Here is a 17922-nt window from a genome sequence, read left to right on the forward strand (position 1 = left end):
TGGTTCGTAGTCAAGTCGAATATAACTCCTCGATCTGGTCCCCCCACTACAAATTACATTCAGATTCAATCGAAAAAATTCAACATAAATTCCTAAGACACATTAATTTTAAACTCGGTATTCCCATTGAAAATATAAATTATAATTACTTGATGAAAAATCTAAATTTATTAAAACTCTCAGATCGAAGAATTATATCCGACTTAATATTTATGTTCAAAATTGTAAATGGTAGTATAGACAGTCCTGATTTAATTAACCTCATTGAATTTCATATACCCACGAGAGCTACTCGTTCTAAAATTTTGTTTAAATGCAACAATATCAGGACTGAGTATTCCAAACACTCGCTTGTACCTAGGTTGCATGAAGTTAGTAATAGATACGCAGATGTGGCAGATCTATTTAACTGCACGCAAGGTAGGTACAAGAGGGCTATGCTATCAAATCTTTTCAATCAATATTAATTAAATCTAATTCTACCTTATTTGCACTATAGAAACTTATGTACTTGTATCTCTTGTTTACTTACTCTCTAATGTCATTTCACATTCAAATGCCACATATATTTGTAATTCTTTTTTCAAAATATTTCTACGATTTTAACTGTGACATGTTATCATGAGTTTATGGTATATTTATACCGTTTATATTAAATAAATAAATAAATAAATAAATGGGAAATTTACATTTATCATCAAAAGTTAAAATTTAGGTAGGTTTGTGACAAAACTGAACTTTGTATAACGACACATCAGAAAACAAATTAAGCTTGACGATGAACTTACATCGATCTTTATAAAAATAACCTTTTCACTAGGTTTTTTGCAGCAAAACTCAAAACAAATTTACTATATGGTATACGGGTCACTGGTTTTCTATGTAATTTTTCCATCATGCTGCAGACACCAACCGGATATAAAGTTTTAATAAAAACCGTAAGCTGGCGATGTTAATTGGTTAACAGAAGATAAAAACTACGGGTGGTTCGTTATTATTATTTTCCTATTTCTTCAAAATGGCTTAATTCTTTAAAATCTGATAAATTTGCCAAGCATTGAGAGGGAGAATTTAAAATAAATACTTAGGAATTGTATCTGCACACAAATACGACTTAATTTTTTTTATCTCACATTTTAAATCATTCCTTTAACAGTCACCTGGTCCCTTTCATAAAGCTCACCAGGGTTGTCATTGGATGTGTAGCTATGTCTTCTACAATGTGTCTTCCCAGGTATCTAAGACTTGTTCCCAACAGAGCGGGACATTGGCACCAAAGGTGAATTGGAGTCTCTTCATCTTCTTCACATTTCCTGTATCTGTTGGTGTTTTCCACTCCCAACAACTGCATGTGTCTCCTTAATTGGCAGTGTCCCGTTAGAAGTCCTACCAGTTCCCTCAGTGAGTGCACTGTCCATATTGAGTAGTTGTCTGGTCCGTTTATGAGTATTTTGTATTGCCTCATTCCGGGTGCCCTTTCCCATTCCTCGCACATATACTTGAAATATCCTGAACAAATAGGGCGAGGATCGTACATTTAATTCACCAACGGCGAAATATTGGACAAACTCTAAGAAAGTGTAAGTCGAATAAAGGATAAGTTTCCGTTACAAGATAAAGCGATTATTTTTCGGAGGTAGATTGATGGAAGACGTAGTGAATGAAAACACCATATGCAATGTCATCGAAATCAACGTGACTGGTACATGTCCAATTCCGTTGAGCTACTCCGAGCTGCAGTCTGCAGGGTAAACCAACCTCAGACGGCAGAGGACACAGGAAAAGATAGTTTATAGCTTACCTCGGCTTTGATCGATCCTTTCCAGATAAACGAAACATTCATTTTTGAAGGCAGGGTAGTCATAATGCATTCCAGAGTTTGCGCCACATTCTTCCGCATGTTCCACTGCAGCTGGAGTCCCTGGTTCACACGTGATCGCAAAAGCATTTTCTTTACATTCCTTTTTAATGTCAGGATAGTCAATATCTATTTCAGAGTATGCGCCCCATTCTTTTGCATGTTCCTCTTCTGCCGTTAGAGTCCCTGGTTCACAATTGATAGCAGAAGCATCTTCGATCTCCTGTTTGACAATCTCGTACTGCAATATTGTATCACGGGATGTTGGACTATCTTCTTCGGTGCTTGTCTTCAGTTGGGACTTTATAAAACCGAAATCCAAGGTCAAAAGATCCATCACAGGTAAACTGCTGTATAATTTTGATGTTTGAAAGATATTCTGAAAAAAATAAATTGTCATTTTTATAACGCACTGTGCAACACTGCCGAAAACGTCAAACTGAAACAAGAGACATTGAAATTTTTCACAGGCATAATTTGAAAGCCTGAAGTATAAAATAATCTAGAATGAGGATCTCTAATTAACTGTGTACTGTGGCTTTCTCGTAGTTGTCAAATACACAAAATAATGTTTCTGCGCCAAAGTCCACGTTCTGGATTATGATGACAGATTTTTTGATTCGAAAATATTAGAACAGATCGGGTGGGAAACTTCTTAAATAAAAACACTTTAAATTATTAAAGGCTGTTTTACTAATGATAATTTTCGGAGAAGAAGAAGAAATTAGGAACGAGTTGATAGTATTTATAAAGTTTGACATTTTGGAAAACCATAGAAGACCACAAAAATTACTTACCATACGAAGAACTCCACTCAAAATAACAGAATTTCGTCTTATAGCAGTCTTGTTGTGGAAGCCTTTGCTGCGTAATGAAATAACTGCTTATGGGTTATTAATTATTGACTTATCGCGTCGGCAGGGTGGTTAAAACGCTATTAATAATAAATTATTTTTGACAGATGAAAAATGATTTCAGAGACAACAAGAAACGCCGGAGAACGGGGTTGTAATATTTATGCACTGCAGAAAAAAACGAGGCGCTGGAATAAATTGTACAGCCGTTTAATAACTGGCAACACCGAACCAAGAATTTTTTTTATAAATGTTTAAATCAGTTTTACAACCAATACGCCGAAATTGTTTTTCTACCTCAGCTGGGTCAAAATCATTGTAACTTTCGTTTGTGGTAGGTAATTAAAAAAAGCACAGCGTGCCAGAAATACAACTTCTGCTGATGTTTTGAATTTTGAAAGCATGCACCCACAGGTTCCAGAGGAAAAGTTTCTGGGAAATGAGAAAATAATATTTTCCTACTCAGAACCGTATTTGGACGACCACATATATTGACAATGTAAGCTGAAGAGCATGCTGACATTCTCATAGTTTCCACAGCAAACTCGATGTCTTCTCAACATGATGCAGTCATAATCATTGATCAGGATATCGACCTGCTCACAGCAGCATTCTCACATCGAAATAGTTGAATATATTGTATTTTTTTAGGTCTATATGGCTGCAATACAACAAGTACTCCTTTAAAAAAACTATTATTCCTCTCAAGAAACACTCAGTGATTGATCTTATTGGTTAATTTTACAAATATTTCATTATACTCGTATATTATAACAATAATTGTTTAAATAAAGAAAAAGGGCAAGGAATGCCAAGTTTAAAGCACCTCTGTTTTAATTTTAACCTGTTTTTGGTGGATATGAATCTGGTTACCTACGAGAGATAAAAAACATAAAACAAATCTACGTCTTTTATTAAATTTTATTCTCTACAAAATTGTTAAAAGTAAATTTTTCACAAATTTACACTGGAAACGACATATTTGCAAAAAAACAAACCTAGTCGTGCAATTTATTTGTTCTTGTTAACTTATAAATATTTTTACGACTTTATATCTCGTTACTAATTAGAGGTAGAAGAAAATGATTTGTTCAAAGGTTGTAGGTAATCTTAGATTCTATTAAATTTCATAAGTAACTTTGGTCAAATCTTCATTGAAAGCGAGGTATTTGGAAAAAACTAGTTGAAAACCGTTCAAAAAAAGAATGACCTGTCAGTGGCTGAGTTGGCATCGCGTATGGGTACCACCCAGGAGTAGTGTGTTTTTCCTCTTACTGTGGTGGTAGTAAGAGATTTTCAAATATTGTCAGGTTATTCGTAAACCGGGAATAATGATCTTTCTTTAAAAAAAACCTGGCGGGGTTTTGGTGGTTTTTTTAAAATGGCGGCGTTAGCACAGGTGAGCTAAGGTCGAACGAAAACTTGAATGTTATCATTTGACCAGTCTTTAAAACATATTATGGAAAATATGCATATTACACTGGCCTATAGAGGAAGCACGAACCTGAAAGGTGTTGGAAGTAATCTACGACTTCATTTTCTGTTAAATAAAAATAGAAATGTATGCACACATTTTATTATAATAATTATTAAAACAACACAAATGATTATCTAATTATTTATTACTTTGATACATCGATGGGGCCTGGACAATGGGTACACAATACACATGGCTACAATTTATTATTTAACGGTTAGCAATAAACAATGTTGAATATGATATACATTTTAGGAATATACTAATTAATATTTCAACATTAATTAGTATATTTATATTTTTCCTCCATTTTATAATACAAATAATATTCATAATACAATTAAAGAAAATGTTTATAATGTTTGTGAAAAAAAAGAAGATTAAAATAAATTTAAACAAAAAATAAATATTCAAAATTAATTAATTAATTCCTCAGGACGGCTAAATTACCCAGTGAGGCCAACATTACTAAATTTAAAATATTGTACAAAAAAAAACAACATTTCGGATTTTGATAGGGTTTTCACTATCATTTAGAGAGTTTCTTCCGGAAAGTTTATAAATATAACACATGCATACTTTATTTAAAGAAAATAGAGAAAATAAGGGCCACCTTGGGTACACGTCAGCTAGTACTTTTTATAAGTAGGCCAACATAAGTAAGATTTAAACTGCCTCAAATCGCTTTTTATTAATTTACCTTACAATACGCACTCAAAATCTATTTCGGCAAGTCCATACATTATACAAAATACGTTCACTACTTACATCTAGAAGTAATATTGATCTTGTGTTGTTTCTTAATAATTTATTTTTATTAATACTAACATGTACATAATTGAACTAGAATTCCCTCACCAAACACAAGAGCATTGTCTCTTTATCGTGAGGAAAGGCTATTTTAATTCTATTGTTTTATATCTTGTTTATATCCTGTATACTTATCTATGATTTGACGGCCGGCATAGTCCAGTGGTAACGCATTGGACTGCCATTCCGAAGGTCGCGGGTTCGAACCCGGCGTGCGCAAATAAATTTTATTTGATTAATTTGTGTTATTTCACAATTAATTAATTAAAATATAATATATAGTATATTTGCGGCACGTTCCAGAGTGGAAGATACTACCAGTATCGCCCTGGTGTAAGACCACCATTCAGAATTGAAACGTTGCTCCAAATGGCTTTAGCCGTGTTAAGTGACTAGATCTGAATAGCCAGGTACTTCCCCACCTTCCTCTTTCCCTTCCCCACTTACCTTCAGCCTCACAACATCCCCCAATTGAGGATGCCATAGTCTCACTGGCTCCAGACGGGAGCAGTTGGGACTCTTGTGAGGTATTCACTATAAAAAAATGTAAAAACTTTTTTTTTCAAATATTAAATAAAAAAAAAAATTTAAACTAAAAATAAATATTCCAAATTAATTGATTATTTCCTCAGGACGGGTAAACTACCCAGTGAGGCCAACATAACTAAATTTTACTTAAAAATGTAAAATATTGTACAAAAAAAAACTACCTATCGGATTTTGATATGGTTTTCACTATCATTTAGAGAATTTCTTCCCGAAAGTTTATAAATATAACACATGCATATTATATTTAAAGAAAATAGAGAACATAAGGGCCACGACGGGTACACGTCAGCTAGTACTTTTTATAAGTAGGCCAACATAAGTGAGATTTAAACTGCTTCAAATCGCTTTAGATTAAATTAGCTTACAATACGCACTCAAAATCTATTTTGGGAAGTTCATACGTTTGCAAAGCATCAAGGTTTGGAGGAGTTTGCAATAGTTTCAAATATCGAAATGCACCCTAATCATTGTTTTTACAGTAAAATATACCTACTTCGGGGTCTAGTATATATAGTAAACCACATTGCTTCTACAACGACACATGTAAGTACATTCTGATCACGAGAATGGTTTATCTCCAGTCTGGGTTCTAGTATGAATAACTAAATCTCTTTTGTTTGGACCTGAACGGATTCTGAGCATGATAATGGTTTATCTTCAGTGTGGGTTTTAATATTTCGCACCAGATTGATTTTCCGACTGACACTGTAACTTCATTGTGAGAAGGAGAATGGTTTATCTCCAGGTGTGTTTTAATATGTCACACCTGATTGTTTTTCTGGCTGAAACTGTTAGTACATTGTGAGCACAAGAATGGTTTATCTCCAGTGTGGGTTTTAATATGTCGCACAAGATTGTTTTTCTGACTGAAACTGTTAGTACATTGTGAGCACGAGAATGTTTTCTCTTCAGTGTGAGTTCTAGTGTGCAAAAATAAATGCTTTTTTTTTGTGTACACCGGTAAATACTTTCCGTGCATGAGAAAGGTTTCTCTTCAGCGTGGGTTCTAGTATGACAAACCAAATTGCTAATACTACACCTGAACGTACGAGTAGGACAAGAAAAGGATTATTTTGCTTGTAGGTCTGTGATACCAATAGTAGATGATTTCGAAGAACCACATTCTGAAAAACAAAATTTAAAGTGACTAAATCAATAAAACTTATAAATCTTATTTTTATTTTTATTTTTTTATTAACGACAATTATAATTACAAAGTTAAGTATATTATTCGCAGTCTTCCTCACTATTATTACTAGTATTCCTGTTCCGAGGCGGACTGTAGGTTTTTGTATAATTAATGATTAATACCACTCTTCCTTTAAAAGATTTGCTTGCGGATGAAGGAGTGTATATTTTATAATAATATATTATGGTGAAAACATAATTTTGCTCGTAGGCATTTAGTGAAAATTACTGTTAGAATTATGCATTCTTTCAAAAGTATGTATACTTATGGTTACATCGCAATCATGATTATGAAATAAAAATACAAATATGTATTCAGAAAGATAAAAATATCGTGCAGGATACAGAGAATATTAAAATTTTCAGAAGTAAATCAGTTTTTCCATATTCCACGGTGCCTTATAGAATACAAAATTTTGATGTATCTTGGTCGCTAGTTTTGTCAAAGATTTTAACAAATTGTGGACCCTTTGTCAAGTCACTTTCTATCAATTGGACGGCTTTAACGTTGATGTTATTAGATTGTAGTTTTTTGATAAGCTTTACTTGAGAGATAATATCAAATGCCTTTATTAGGTCTATGAAAATTCCTGTACATTTATAGCCTTTATCAAGTGCTGAGAATATAAGCGATGTTACATTTGCCATTGATTCTTGAGTGTTATTTGTTTTTATGAAACCGAATTGATTGCAGCTATTTATTGCACTCCAGAAAATCTGCAACTCGTATTTTCACAATATTTAAATTTTTTTACATATTAGAGATAATTTGGTCGATAATTTGACACATTTTTGGGTCATTATTTGAGACAGCAAATTATTATAAGCACTCGCCTGAAATATCTCCCGAATAAAAATAAATGCCGCCGACGGGAATTGAACCCGCACCTTCAAATGTTCGGTCAGGTGCTCTGGACCACTGAGCTACGCCGGCTTATTCCCAACCCGTCAAATAATTATGAACTAGTACATATTGAATTATTTGGCAGGTCAGAAAAAAGCCGACGTTGCTCAGTGGTCCAGAACGTAGTGAATGACAACATCATATGCAATGTCATCGAAATCAACGTGACTAGTACAAGTCCAATTCCGTTGAGCTATTTCGAGCTGCAGTCTGCAGGGTAAACTAACTTCAGTCGAGAGAAAGCACCAGAAGAATTTGTCAATAGCTTACCTCGGCTTTGGTCGATCTTTTCCAGACGAACGAAACATTCCTTTTTAATGTCAGTATAATCAATATCTTTTTCAGAGAATGCGCCCCATTGTTTAGAATATTCCTCTGCCGCTAGAGTCCCTGGTTCGCAATTGATAGCAGAAGCATCTTCTGTCTCCTGTTTGAGAATCCCGTCCTGCAATATTGCATCACGAGGGGATGTCGGATTCTCTTCTTTGGTGCTTATCTCCGGTTCGGACTTTATGAAACCGAAATCTGTTATCATAATATCCATTTCAGGTAAACTTCTGTATTTTATTTATTTTTATTTATTATGTGCATCTATATAAAAAGATTTACATATTTTTTTTGGCCTTGCCTGTCTCACTAGGAAATCTTGTGCCAAGACAGACTAGTTTACAAATATTTTATAATTTTAAAATAAAGTACATTTTTCAATAAAGCAAAAATATTTGACAAAAATTTTCAGGTTGGTAGTGGTAACAATAATGAGATAGAGGATTATATTTTTGTGAGGTGACTAATTATTGCACAACCTTATTCAATGATCCATTGTTTGATCAGGATTTTGTATTTGTTAATATTATTAGATTTTCTTGTTTTTTCAGGTAGGTTATTGAATATTTTAGACGCAATATATTTGAAATTTCTTTGACCAAATGTTGTGTTTGTTTTAGGTGTTTGTATGAGTTCTTTGGTTTTGTGCCTCGTGTTTCTAATATTTTGTATGTGTTTTATTTTTAAACAGATGAGTTGAGATAGTTTTTGTGTAAATTTGTCGAATATCTAATACATGGCATTTGTAGAATATATCTGCAGTACTTGTTTCTAAGGGAACTATAAGAATAACTTTCATAATTAATTTTTGTGCCTTCGATAATGAATCTATAGCTGATAGTGTTGCACCTCCCCATGCGATTATTCCATACTCAATAATAGATTGACAAAGAGAGTAATAAACAATTTTCATAGATTTGGAGTCTAGTATGTTTCGAATGTTTTTGAAGAAATAAATATGTTTTCTAAGTTTATTCGTGATAAGTAGGCAATGTGTATTCCACTTAAGATATTGATCAAATGTAAGACCAAGGTATTTGACATGGTCCGTTCGATCTAGGCAAGGATCATGTATCATGAGTACAAGAACATTCATGTACTTTTATTTCAACATGTTGATTAGGTTGGCCAACGATATTCATACTTAAAGTAATGTATTTTGTTTTGGAAGTATTTAGTGCAAGAGAGTTAATATCTAGCCATTTTTTAACAGAGTTAATTGATTTTCCATGCCATTTTGTATGCGTTTAACCAAGTGTCTGATTGAGTGAGTAGCACAGTATCGTCAGCAAAACTTACAATTTTTCCATCTATCATTAGGTTACAAACATCGTTCACGTAAATTAGAAACAAAGTAGGGCCTAAGACGCTTCCTTGGGGAACTCCGTAGTAGGGAGGTTGGCTGAATTTGTTTTCGATTTTGACACTTTGGGTTCGATTAATTAAGTAACTTAGAAGAAATTCTAGGTCTTTCCCTCTTTTACTAATGGCTTTTAGTTTATCTATAAGAATATCAAGGGAGATAGTAACAAAAGCTTTTGAGAGCTCTAGGAAGATAGAAATGGATTTTTTTCCCTTATCTAAATTTGAAACAAGAAAGTCTGTAACAGCAATAATAGCATCGGCAGTGCTCTTATTTGATCGAAAACCAAATTGGAGAGTAGCTGCTTGCTTTCCAAAAATGATTTCAGTTGTTTGTTCATTATTTTTTCAACTACTTTCGAGAGTTAGTTAAGTATTGTTATGGGCCTGTAATTGTTAATGTCCACTTTTAGACCACTATTGTATATGGGTATGACGAGCCCTTGCTTTAATTGTTAAGGGAAAATTACTTGTTACGCTGAGGTTAATTATGTAAGCGAGAGGTTCCAATAGTTCATGAACATGTGTCTTGAGTAAGTTTACGGTGATGCCATCCATACCGGCGGACTTTGTGTCTTTTAATGAGTTAATTGTATTCTTAACATCGTCATGTGTAAATGTTTGAAATTTAAATTGTTTAGAAAAGGGTATATGTGTTTTTTCCTGTAATTTTGTATTAGAATTTGAGGAGGACATTTTGTTTGCTAATTTTTTCCCGACATTAGTGAAAAAGTCATTGGCATGGTCTAGGATTTTTTCCGGATTCTTTGAGAAGTCGACGGTCTGTCCATCAATAATGAGTTGTTTTAGGTCAGTGTTTAAGTTAGGCTTAATATGATTAGCTTCACGTAGAATGTTCCAAATTTCTTTTGGATTACCTTTGCTTTCTTCTATTTTATGTCTATAATATAATTCCTTAGCATTTCTGATGACTTTTGTACATATGTTTCTGCATCTTTTGTAAAAGTTGTTAAGTATAGTGTCAGAAGGATTCACTGAAGGTTTTTCATGGAGTAAGTGTATTTTTCTTATACAATATATAATGGTGTGATTTATCCAGGGAGTTAGAGGTTTAAATTTGTGAGGGATTGTTTTTAAAATTAATGTTATAATTTATTTCAGTTTGTAGTTTATTTATGAAGTAATTCCATGCATCATCAGCGTTGGGTATGTGCATTAAGTTGTGCCAATAATTACTGGAAAAGGATTTTTTTAGATTCTCATAATCAACTTGTTTTATGCAATAATTGCGTTTCATTTTTGTATTTTTAGATGGTATGTTTAATGAAATCATAGTTGCATAGTGGTAGATTAAAAATCAAGTGTTTTATATAGATAGTTCGTTTTCACCATAATGTGGTCAACACAAGAGCTGGATTCTTTGGTAACCCTAGTTGGGTGATTTATTGTAGATATTAATCCATGGTAGCTAAGTAGGTTTAGGTAATCTTGGCATTATGTGTGTGAATTATTTAGTAAAATGTTAATATTAAAATTAAGTGTTTTTGTGAGCAATTTGTGATAATTTTTTTTTATTTAGGTTTTGTATGAACGGGGTTATATTATGGTAGAAGGGATATCTATACATTGCTAGTATGCATGTGTCACCGTACGATATTTGTAGATAATTTCCACCCGGGATTATTAATTCAAAAGTCTGAACATTTAGTAAATTATTTACGTATATAATAATGCAATCATTCTGGTTGTGATGGGTTTATGTGGAGAAGTGAGTATAATCAGGAAGGTGTTTTGGTACATATAGTTCGTTTATCCAACATTCTGATAGAATAATTATAACAATGTATGATTCTGACGCTTGCAAGATATTCTGGAAAAAGTAAGACTGTCACTTTTTGCATGGATTTCAAACGTGTATAATATGGCAATTTGAAAGCATGAAGTATAATGAACTTAATTTGGCTGATTAGTAGTTTTCAAATACACAAAGTAATGTTTCTGCACCAAAGTCCACGTTTTGATTTGTGATGATGGATTATTTAATTCGATAATATTAGAACAGACAAGGTAGCTAACTCGTTAGACAAAAACACAGGCTTATTAAGACTATATTATGACGGATAGTTATTATTGGTAATTTTCACTGAAGAAGAACACAACGAACGAGGTGACGACATTTATAATGAAAACACATGACTATGCAATAATTACAATAGCGTACTATCTAAGGTTGATATTTTCAGTTGCGAACGTACCAAATACAAGAGGTCCATAAAAGAATATTTCTCTGATGGTTTGTGAATAATGTTTATGTCTCTATTGTTTATATTGTTAATATCTCGATTATGATTTGATTTATATCTACAACCTCTCTCCATGGCTATAAATGTATTGTGTTGTAAATTTTTCGTTTTATATAATATTTTGTTTTGTATAATTTAAAAAAAAAAATCATATTCCTTTCTCACAAATTAAAATTATGCTGTCTCAGTTAAAGTCACAAGGAGGAAATCCATAATTGGTTTTATTTTACTAAATAACACTTATGTACAAACTGATTAAATGTAAACTGTCGATTTCCAAAAAAATGAATAAATAAAAAAATAATGTTTGACATTTTTGAAAACCATAGAAGTCCACATAAAAGACTTAAAACAACTAAAAAAGGTTGCCATGTTCAAAGAGTATGTTTAAACAATATTAATTGCGCAGATGATAAGGTTTTTTTAGCACCGTCACTTAGCGAACGAATGAATATACTCCAAGAATGTGAAGATTAATCATAACAATGTATATAATACGTCCCAATCAATTGTTATGGTTTTCAAGTGCAAAAACGAAAACATGCTAACACCTTCAGTACGGCTAGATGGAAGGAAAATGGATGTTAGTCGTAGCGTCAAATACCTGTGAAATATTATCACAGACGACCTGAAAGACATCGGGGAAAAAAAACAGCTCATATTATAGCCCTGGACGGAGCTGTTCGAGAACAATTTGAAGCATGCGGGTTCAATTCTCGTCGGCGGCATTTATTTTTTCTCGGAAGATTTTAAAAAATTTATTAGTGTTTCAGGCTAGTAATTATTGCATTGCAATTTTAAATTAAAATTTCCTTGACTTGACTATTTGTATAATTCACACAAATAACCATGTACAATGTGACTTCAGAACGGGGCACCCCAGTAAGGTCACATTATTTTAAACAGTTGTAAAGATATATTAAAAAATAAATCATCAGTCTAAGCACTGACGGGCGATACAGACCGCTTAATGTGGTTGAGCGGTTGTATCAATTTAGTTGAGTTGAACTTATAATTCAACCGTGTGGAGATGCGTTCTATTCGTTGGGGGCGTGGCTATCAAGTTGAACGGTTGTCCGCCAGAGCATCAACCACCATCCAACCAATCAACAGCCAAAAAATTGAACCGTCTGTAGCGCGGTTCAATGAATTTTACTCAGCCTGCCTAGGTAATTGTCATGCGTAGTATACATACATTTATTTAACAAATCAAAATACATAAATGACAGGTATGACTAATGATCGGTGAAGTTTGCAAAGATTTCTAAACATTTAATGAGGCTTTCTTGCTTGTGGGATACTACAAGAAGGATGCACTCTGATAGAGATGCCAGGAGTGAAGCTGTTGTGATTCTTTTGGGGCAGTTCTATTGAAAAAGGATGGAAACCGTAAAAAGATACATTTTTATTCATCTTGTACGGGTCATCTGTACGCAACACTCAAAGGTTGACAAACAATGGTTGAACCAAACAAATTGAGTGGCCTATAGGAGGTTTAAATTAAAATTAAAATCCCTCTTTATCTACAAAAATGCCAAAACCCACATAATTTCTTGGCGATGCAGCGTCTCACAGATGTTCGCAGAGGGAAGGGTGCATGACAACAATAAATAAAAATCTACCATTTATTGGTGAGCACCTGTATGGGCGATTTGAGTACAATAATGGTATATCTCCAGTATGGACTGTATTATGACGAACCATTCTGGTTTCTCACCACACGTCAAATTACATTAAGGTGCGAGAAAGGCTTCTTTTGAGTGTGGGTTCTAGTATGAGACAGAAGATTGCTTTTATGACTACACTTATAAGTGCATTCCGGGCACGAGAATGGTTTTTCTCCAGTGTGTGTTCTGGTATGAATAACTAAATCATGTTTTTCTATGCATCTGTAAGTGCATTCTGAGCATGAGAATGGTTTCTCTCCAGTGTGGGTTCGATTATGACGAACCAATCTGCTTTTATCGTTACACGTGTAATTACATTGAGTGCACGAGAATGGCTTCTCTAGAGTGTGGGTTCTAGTATGACACAACAGTTTATTTTTTCGACTGCATGTATAAGTGCATTCCGAGCAAGAGAATGGTTTCTCTCCAGTGTGGTTTCTAGTATGAATAACTAAATCCTTTCTTTGTATGCATTTGTATGTGCATTCCGGGCACGAGAAAGGTTTCTCTCCAGTGTGGGTTCTAATATGAACAACCAAAGACCTTTTCCGATTGCACTTATAAGAGCATTCGAGACAAGAGAATGGTTTTTCTCCAGTGTGGGTTCTGGTATGACAAACTAAATCACTTTTTTGTATGCACCTGTAAGAGCATTCCAAACACGAGAATGGTTTCTCTCCAGTATGGATTCTAGTATGAATAACCAAATTCTGTTTTTGTATGCTGCTGTATGTGCACTCCGAGCAGGAGAATGGTTTATCTCCAGTGTGAATTCTATTATGACGCGGCATCCTGCGTTTCTCACTACACGTGTAATCACATTTAAGGCACGAGTATGGTTTCTCTCCAGTGTGGGTTTTGGTATGTGATAACAGGTTACCTTTTCGATTGCACTTATAAGAGCATTCCGGGCACGAGAATGGTTTCTCTCCTGTATGGGTTCTATTATGATAAACCATATGCGTTTTATTTGTACTCCTGTAGGTACAAATTGGGCAAGAATACGATTTCTTTCCGGTGACGATTTTTTTTGCTGTCAGGTCTCTCGTGCTGATTGTACTTGATTTCGACGAAACGCATTCTGAAAATCAATATTTAGATTATTAATGGCATTTAGAGGATTCGAAAGATAAGAAACACATAAAAATAAAGAATTTCCTGTGAAGGTTGAATACGTTATCAATTTTAATGAAAAACCACTAACCGCACTTATTGTAATGATTTATAAATGAATTACAGCCGAATCTTCACTAGACGACTACGCTCCACTAAATGCGAAATTTAAATTTATCATCAAAAGTTAAAATTTCGGTAGGTTTGTGACAAAACTGAACTTTGTATAACGACACATCAGATAATAAATTAAGCTTGACGTTGAACTCACACATACCTTTATAAAAATAACCTTTACACTAGGTTTTTTGCAGCAAAACTCAATACAAATTTACTACAGGGTTTTCCTAAAAGAGGTGTTATTTTGAATAGCCCGCGATTTCGGTAGATAATACTTTTTAGGTGTCATTTTTTGACATTTGACAAGTAGAAAATACGCCATTAATAAAAATGGAATGATACACGTTTCAACAACGCATTGAAATTATTAAAATTCACTTGAGTGAATCAAATGCAACTGATTTGATTGGGACTCGGAAAATTCAAGAGTTATTGTTCAAAAGCCTCTTATCCTTGACGTGTGACTGTTTGGTGCGGTTTATGGTCCGGCGGAGTCATTGGACCTTACTTTTTCGAAAATGACGCTGGAGCAACAGTTACGGTGAATGGATTGCGCTATCGAGAGATGATTAATGATTTTTTATGGCCAGAATTGGATGGTATTGATCTGGACAACGTTTACTTTCAACAAGACGGCGCTATGTGCCACACAAGCAACGAAACCATTGATCTTTTACGATCGAATATCAAAATAACACCTCTTATTGGAAAACCCTGTATATGGTATACGGGTCACTGGTTTTCCATTTCATTTTTCCATCATGCTGTAGACACCAACCGGATGTAAAGGTTTAATAAAAACCCTAAGCTGGCGATGTTAATAAGTTAACAGAAGATAAAAACTATGGGATGGTTCATTATTATGTTTTTCCCTTTCTTCAAAATTGCACGAAAATCAGATACATTTGCCAAGCATTGAGAGGGAGAATTTAAAATAAATACTTAGGAATTGTATCTGCACATAAATACTATTTTTTTGAATTAGTAAACGGTTGACGTAAGGTTCTCGTGAGCCCTAGGCCCATTGTGCTATCTCCCATTTTATCTCATTCTTTTAAAAGTCACCTAGTCCCTTTTATAAAGTTCACCAGGGTTGTCATTGGATATGTTGCTATGTCTTCTGGTTCTACAACGTGTCTTCCCAGGTATCTAAGCCTGGTTCCCAACAGAGCAGGACATTGGCACCATAGATGAATTGGAGTCTCTTCATCCTCTTCACATTTCCAGCATCTGTTGGTGGTTTCCACTCTCAAGAACTGCATGTGTCTCCTGAAATGTCAGTGTCCCGTTAGAAGTCCAACCAGTTCCCTCAGTGAGTGCACTGTCCATATTGAGTAGTTGTCTGGTTCGCCTTGGGTCTGGTCCGTTTATGAGTACTTTGCCTTGCCGCATTACGGGTGCCCTTTCCCATTCCTCACACATATACTTGAAATATCCTGAACAAATAGGGCGAGGATCGTACATTTAATTCACCAACGGCGAAATATTGGACAAACTCTAAAAAAGTGTAAGTCGAATAAAGGATAAGTTTCCGTTACAAGATAAACCGATTATTTTTCGGAGGTAGATTGATGGAAGACGTAGTGAATGAAAACACCATATGCAATGACATCGAAATCAACGTAACTGGTACATGTCCAATTCCGTTGAGCTACTCCGAGCTGCAGTCTGCAGGGTAAACCAACCTCAGACGGCAGAGGACACAGGAAAAGATAGTTTATAGCTTACCTCGGCTTTGATCGATCCTTTCCAGATGAATGAAGGATTCCTTTTTGAAGTCAGGATATTCATTATGTATTCCAGAGTTTGCGCCACATTCTTCCGCATGTTCCCCTGGAGCTAGAGTCCCCTTTTCACACTTGATCGCAGAAGCATCTTCATTACATTCCTTTTTAATGTCAGGATAGTCAATATCTATTTCAGAGTATGCGCCCCATTCTTTTGCATGTTCCTCTTCTGCCGTTAGAGTCCCTGGTTCACAATTGATAGCAGAAGCATCTTCGATCTCCTGTTTGACAATCTCGTACTGCAATATTGTATCACGGGAAGTTGGACTATCTTCTTCGGACTTTATAAAAGGGAAATCAGAAGTCAAAAGATCCATCACAGGTAAACTGCTTTATGATTTTGTTGTTTGAAAGATATTCTGGAAAAAATAAATTGTTATTTTTATAACGCACTGTGCAACACTGCCGAAAACGTCAAACTTAAACAAGAGACATTGAAATTTTTCACAGGCATAATTTGAAAGCCTGAAGTATAATATAATCTAGAATGATGATCTCCAATGAACTGTGTACTGTGGCTGTCTAGTAGTTTTCAAATACACAAAATAATGTTTCTGCGCCAAAGTCCTCGTTTTGGATTATGATGACAGATTATTTGAATCGAGAATATTAGAACAGATTGTGTTGGATACTTCTTTGATATAAACACTAACTTATTAGCGGCTGCTGTACTAATGGTAATGTTCGGAGAAGAAGAAGAAATTAGGAACGAGTTGATAGTATTTACAAAGTTTGACATTTTGGAAAACCATAGAAGACCACAAGAATTACTTACCATACGAAGAACTCCACTCAAAATAACAGAATTTCGTCTTATAGCAGTCTTGTTGTGGAAGCCGTTGCGGCGTAATGAAATAACTGCTTATGGGTTTTTATTATTGACTTGTCGCCCCGACAGGGTGGTTAAAACGTTATTAATAATAAATTAGTGTTGACAGATGAAAAATAATTTCAGAGACAACAAGAAACGCGGTGAACGGTGTCGTAATATTTATGAAGTGTAAAAAAAACGCGCTGCAATAAATTGTACAACCGTTTAATAACTGGCAACACCTAACCAACAATTTTTTTTATATATTCATTTAACAACATAGACATATGAATATTAGTAGACCTGCCCTAAGTGATTAAAAGCGTATTATCCCCACTCCCCATACCGGTTCCATTGGAGCCGGTTGTGCTCGCGTATGGCCTCAAGTGAATTTAGAAAACGTGACGTCATCATACTTGTGCGAACTATGGTCGAGGCATCATCGGTTCATTTTACGAAATAACACGGCAAAATGTTGACTTGTACTATGAAAACTTGTAAAAATAGATGTGAAAAAGAGAATAAACCCAATTGTCGTATTACATTCCATATATAAGCATTATTTTACTTTATTTTAAGCATATTCACATCGTATAATATGAATCAGTTGTTACTATCACATCGAGAAACGTCTGGACGCGAAACACAAAGCTGGTTGGTTGCTGGGAAGTAAATTATGAACTATAATAAAAAAAATAAAAAAACACATAAATTTGTTTTTGACCACGATAGTTTTATTTTCACTCTACCGGTTTCGGAAGATCCCTTCCTTCGTCAGGAGAATATTTAAAACTGATCTACTACACAAACCGGTAGAGTGAAAATAAAACT

The 17922-nt window shown here is 34.4% G+C and overlaps 1 protein-coding gene across 1 annotated transcript; it reads right to left on the reverse strand.

Moving 5' to 3' along the window:
• Positions 1-1790: 1790 nt before the first annotated feature.
• On the reverse strand, positions 1791-17196 carry LOC149416228 (uncharacterized). The gene is made up of 4 exons (XM_089641917.1): positions 17056-17196; positions 16222-16639; positions 13461-14341; positions 1791-2237 (listed from the first exon to the last, which is right to left on the reverse strand). Exons 2-4 carry the CDS (start codon positions 16595-16597, stop codon positions 1791-1793), a joined length of 1704 nt encoding a protein of 567 aa, XP_089498043.1. The 5' UTR covers positions 16598-16639; positions 17056-17196.
• Positions 17197-17922: the final 726 nt, after the last annotated feature.

The sequence above is a fragment of the Hesperophylax consimilis genome, chromosome 17 (assembly GCF_061612785.1).
Source record: "Hesperophylax consimilis isolate HC1 chromosome 17, BYU_Hcon_1.0, whole genome shotgun sequence".
NCBI classification, from domain to species: Eukaryota; Metazoa; Arthropoda; class Insecta; order Trichoptera; family Limnephilidae; genus Hesperophylax; species Hesperophylax consimilis.

Bases quoted from the DNA above. Each gene is read 5' to 3' on its own strand.
- LOC149416228 (XM_089641917.1), bottom strand. From the start codon at position 16,597: ATGGATCTTTTGACTTCTGATTTCCCTTTTATAAAGTCCGAAGAAGAT. The intron at 14,342-16,221 runs GTAAGCTATAAA...ATTGATTTTCAG, and splicing joins AAGGATCGATCAAAGCCGAG to AATGCGTTTCGTCGAAATCA. The intron at 2,238-13,460 runs GTTATTCATACC...TATTTTTTTCAG, and splicing joins GCATAGAAAAACATGATTTA to AATATCTTTCAAACATCAAA.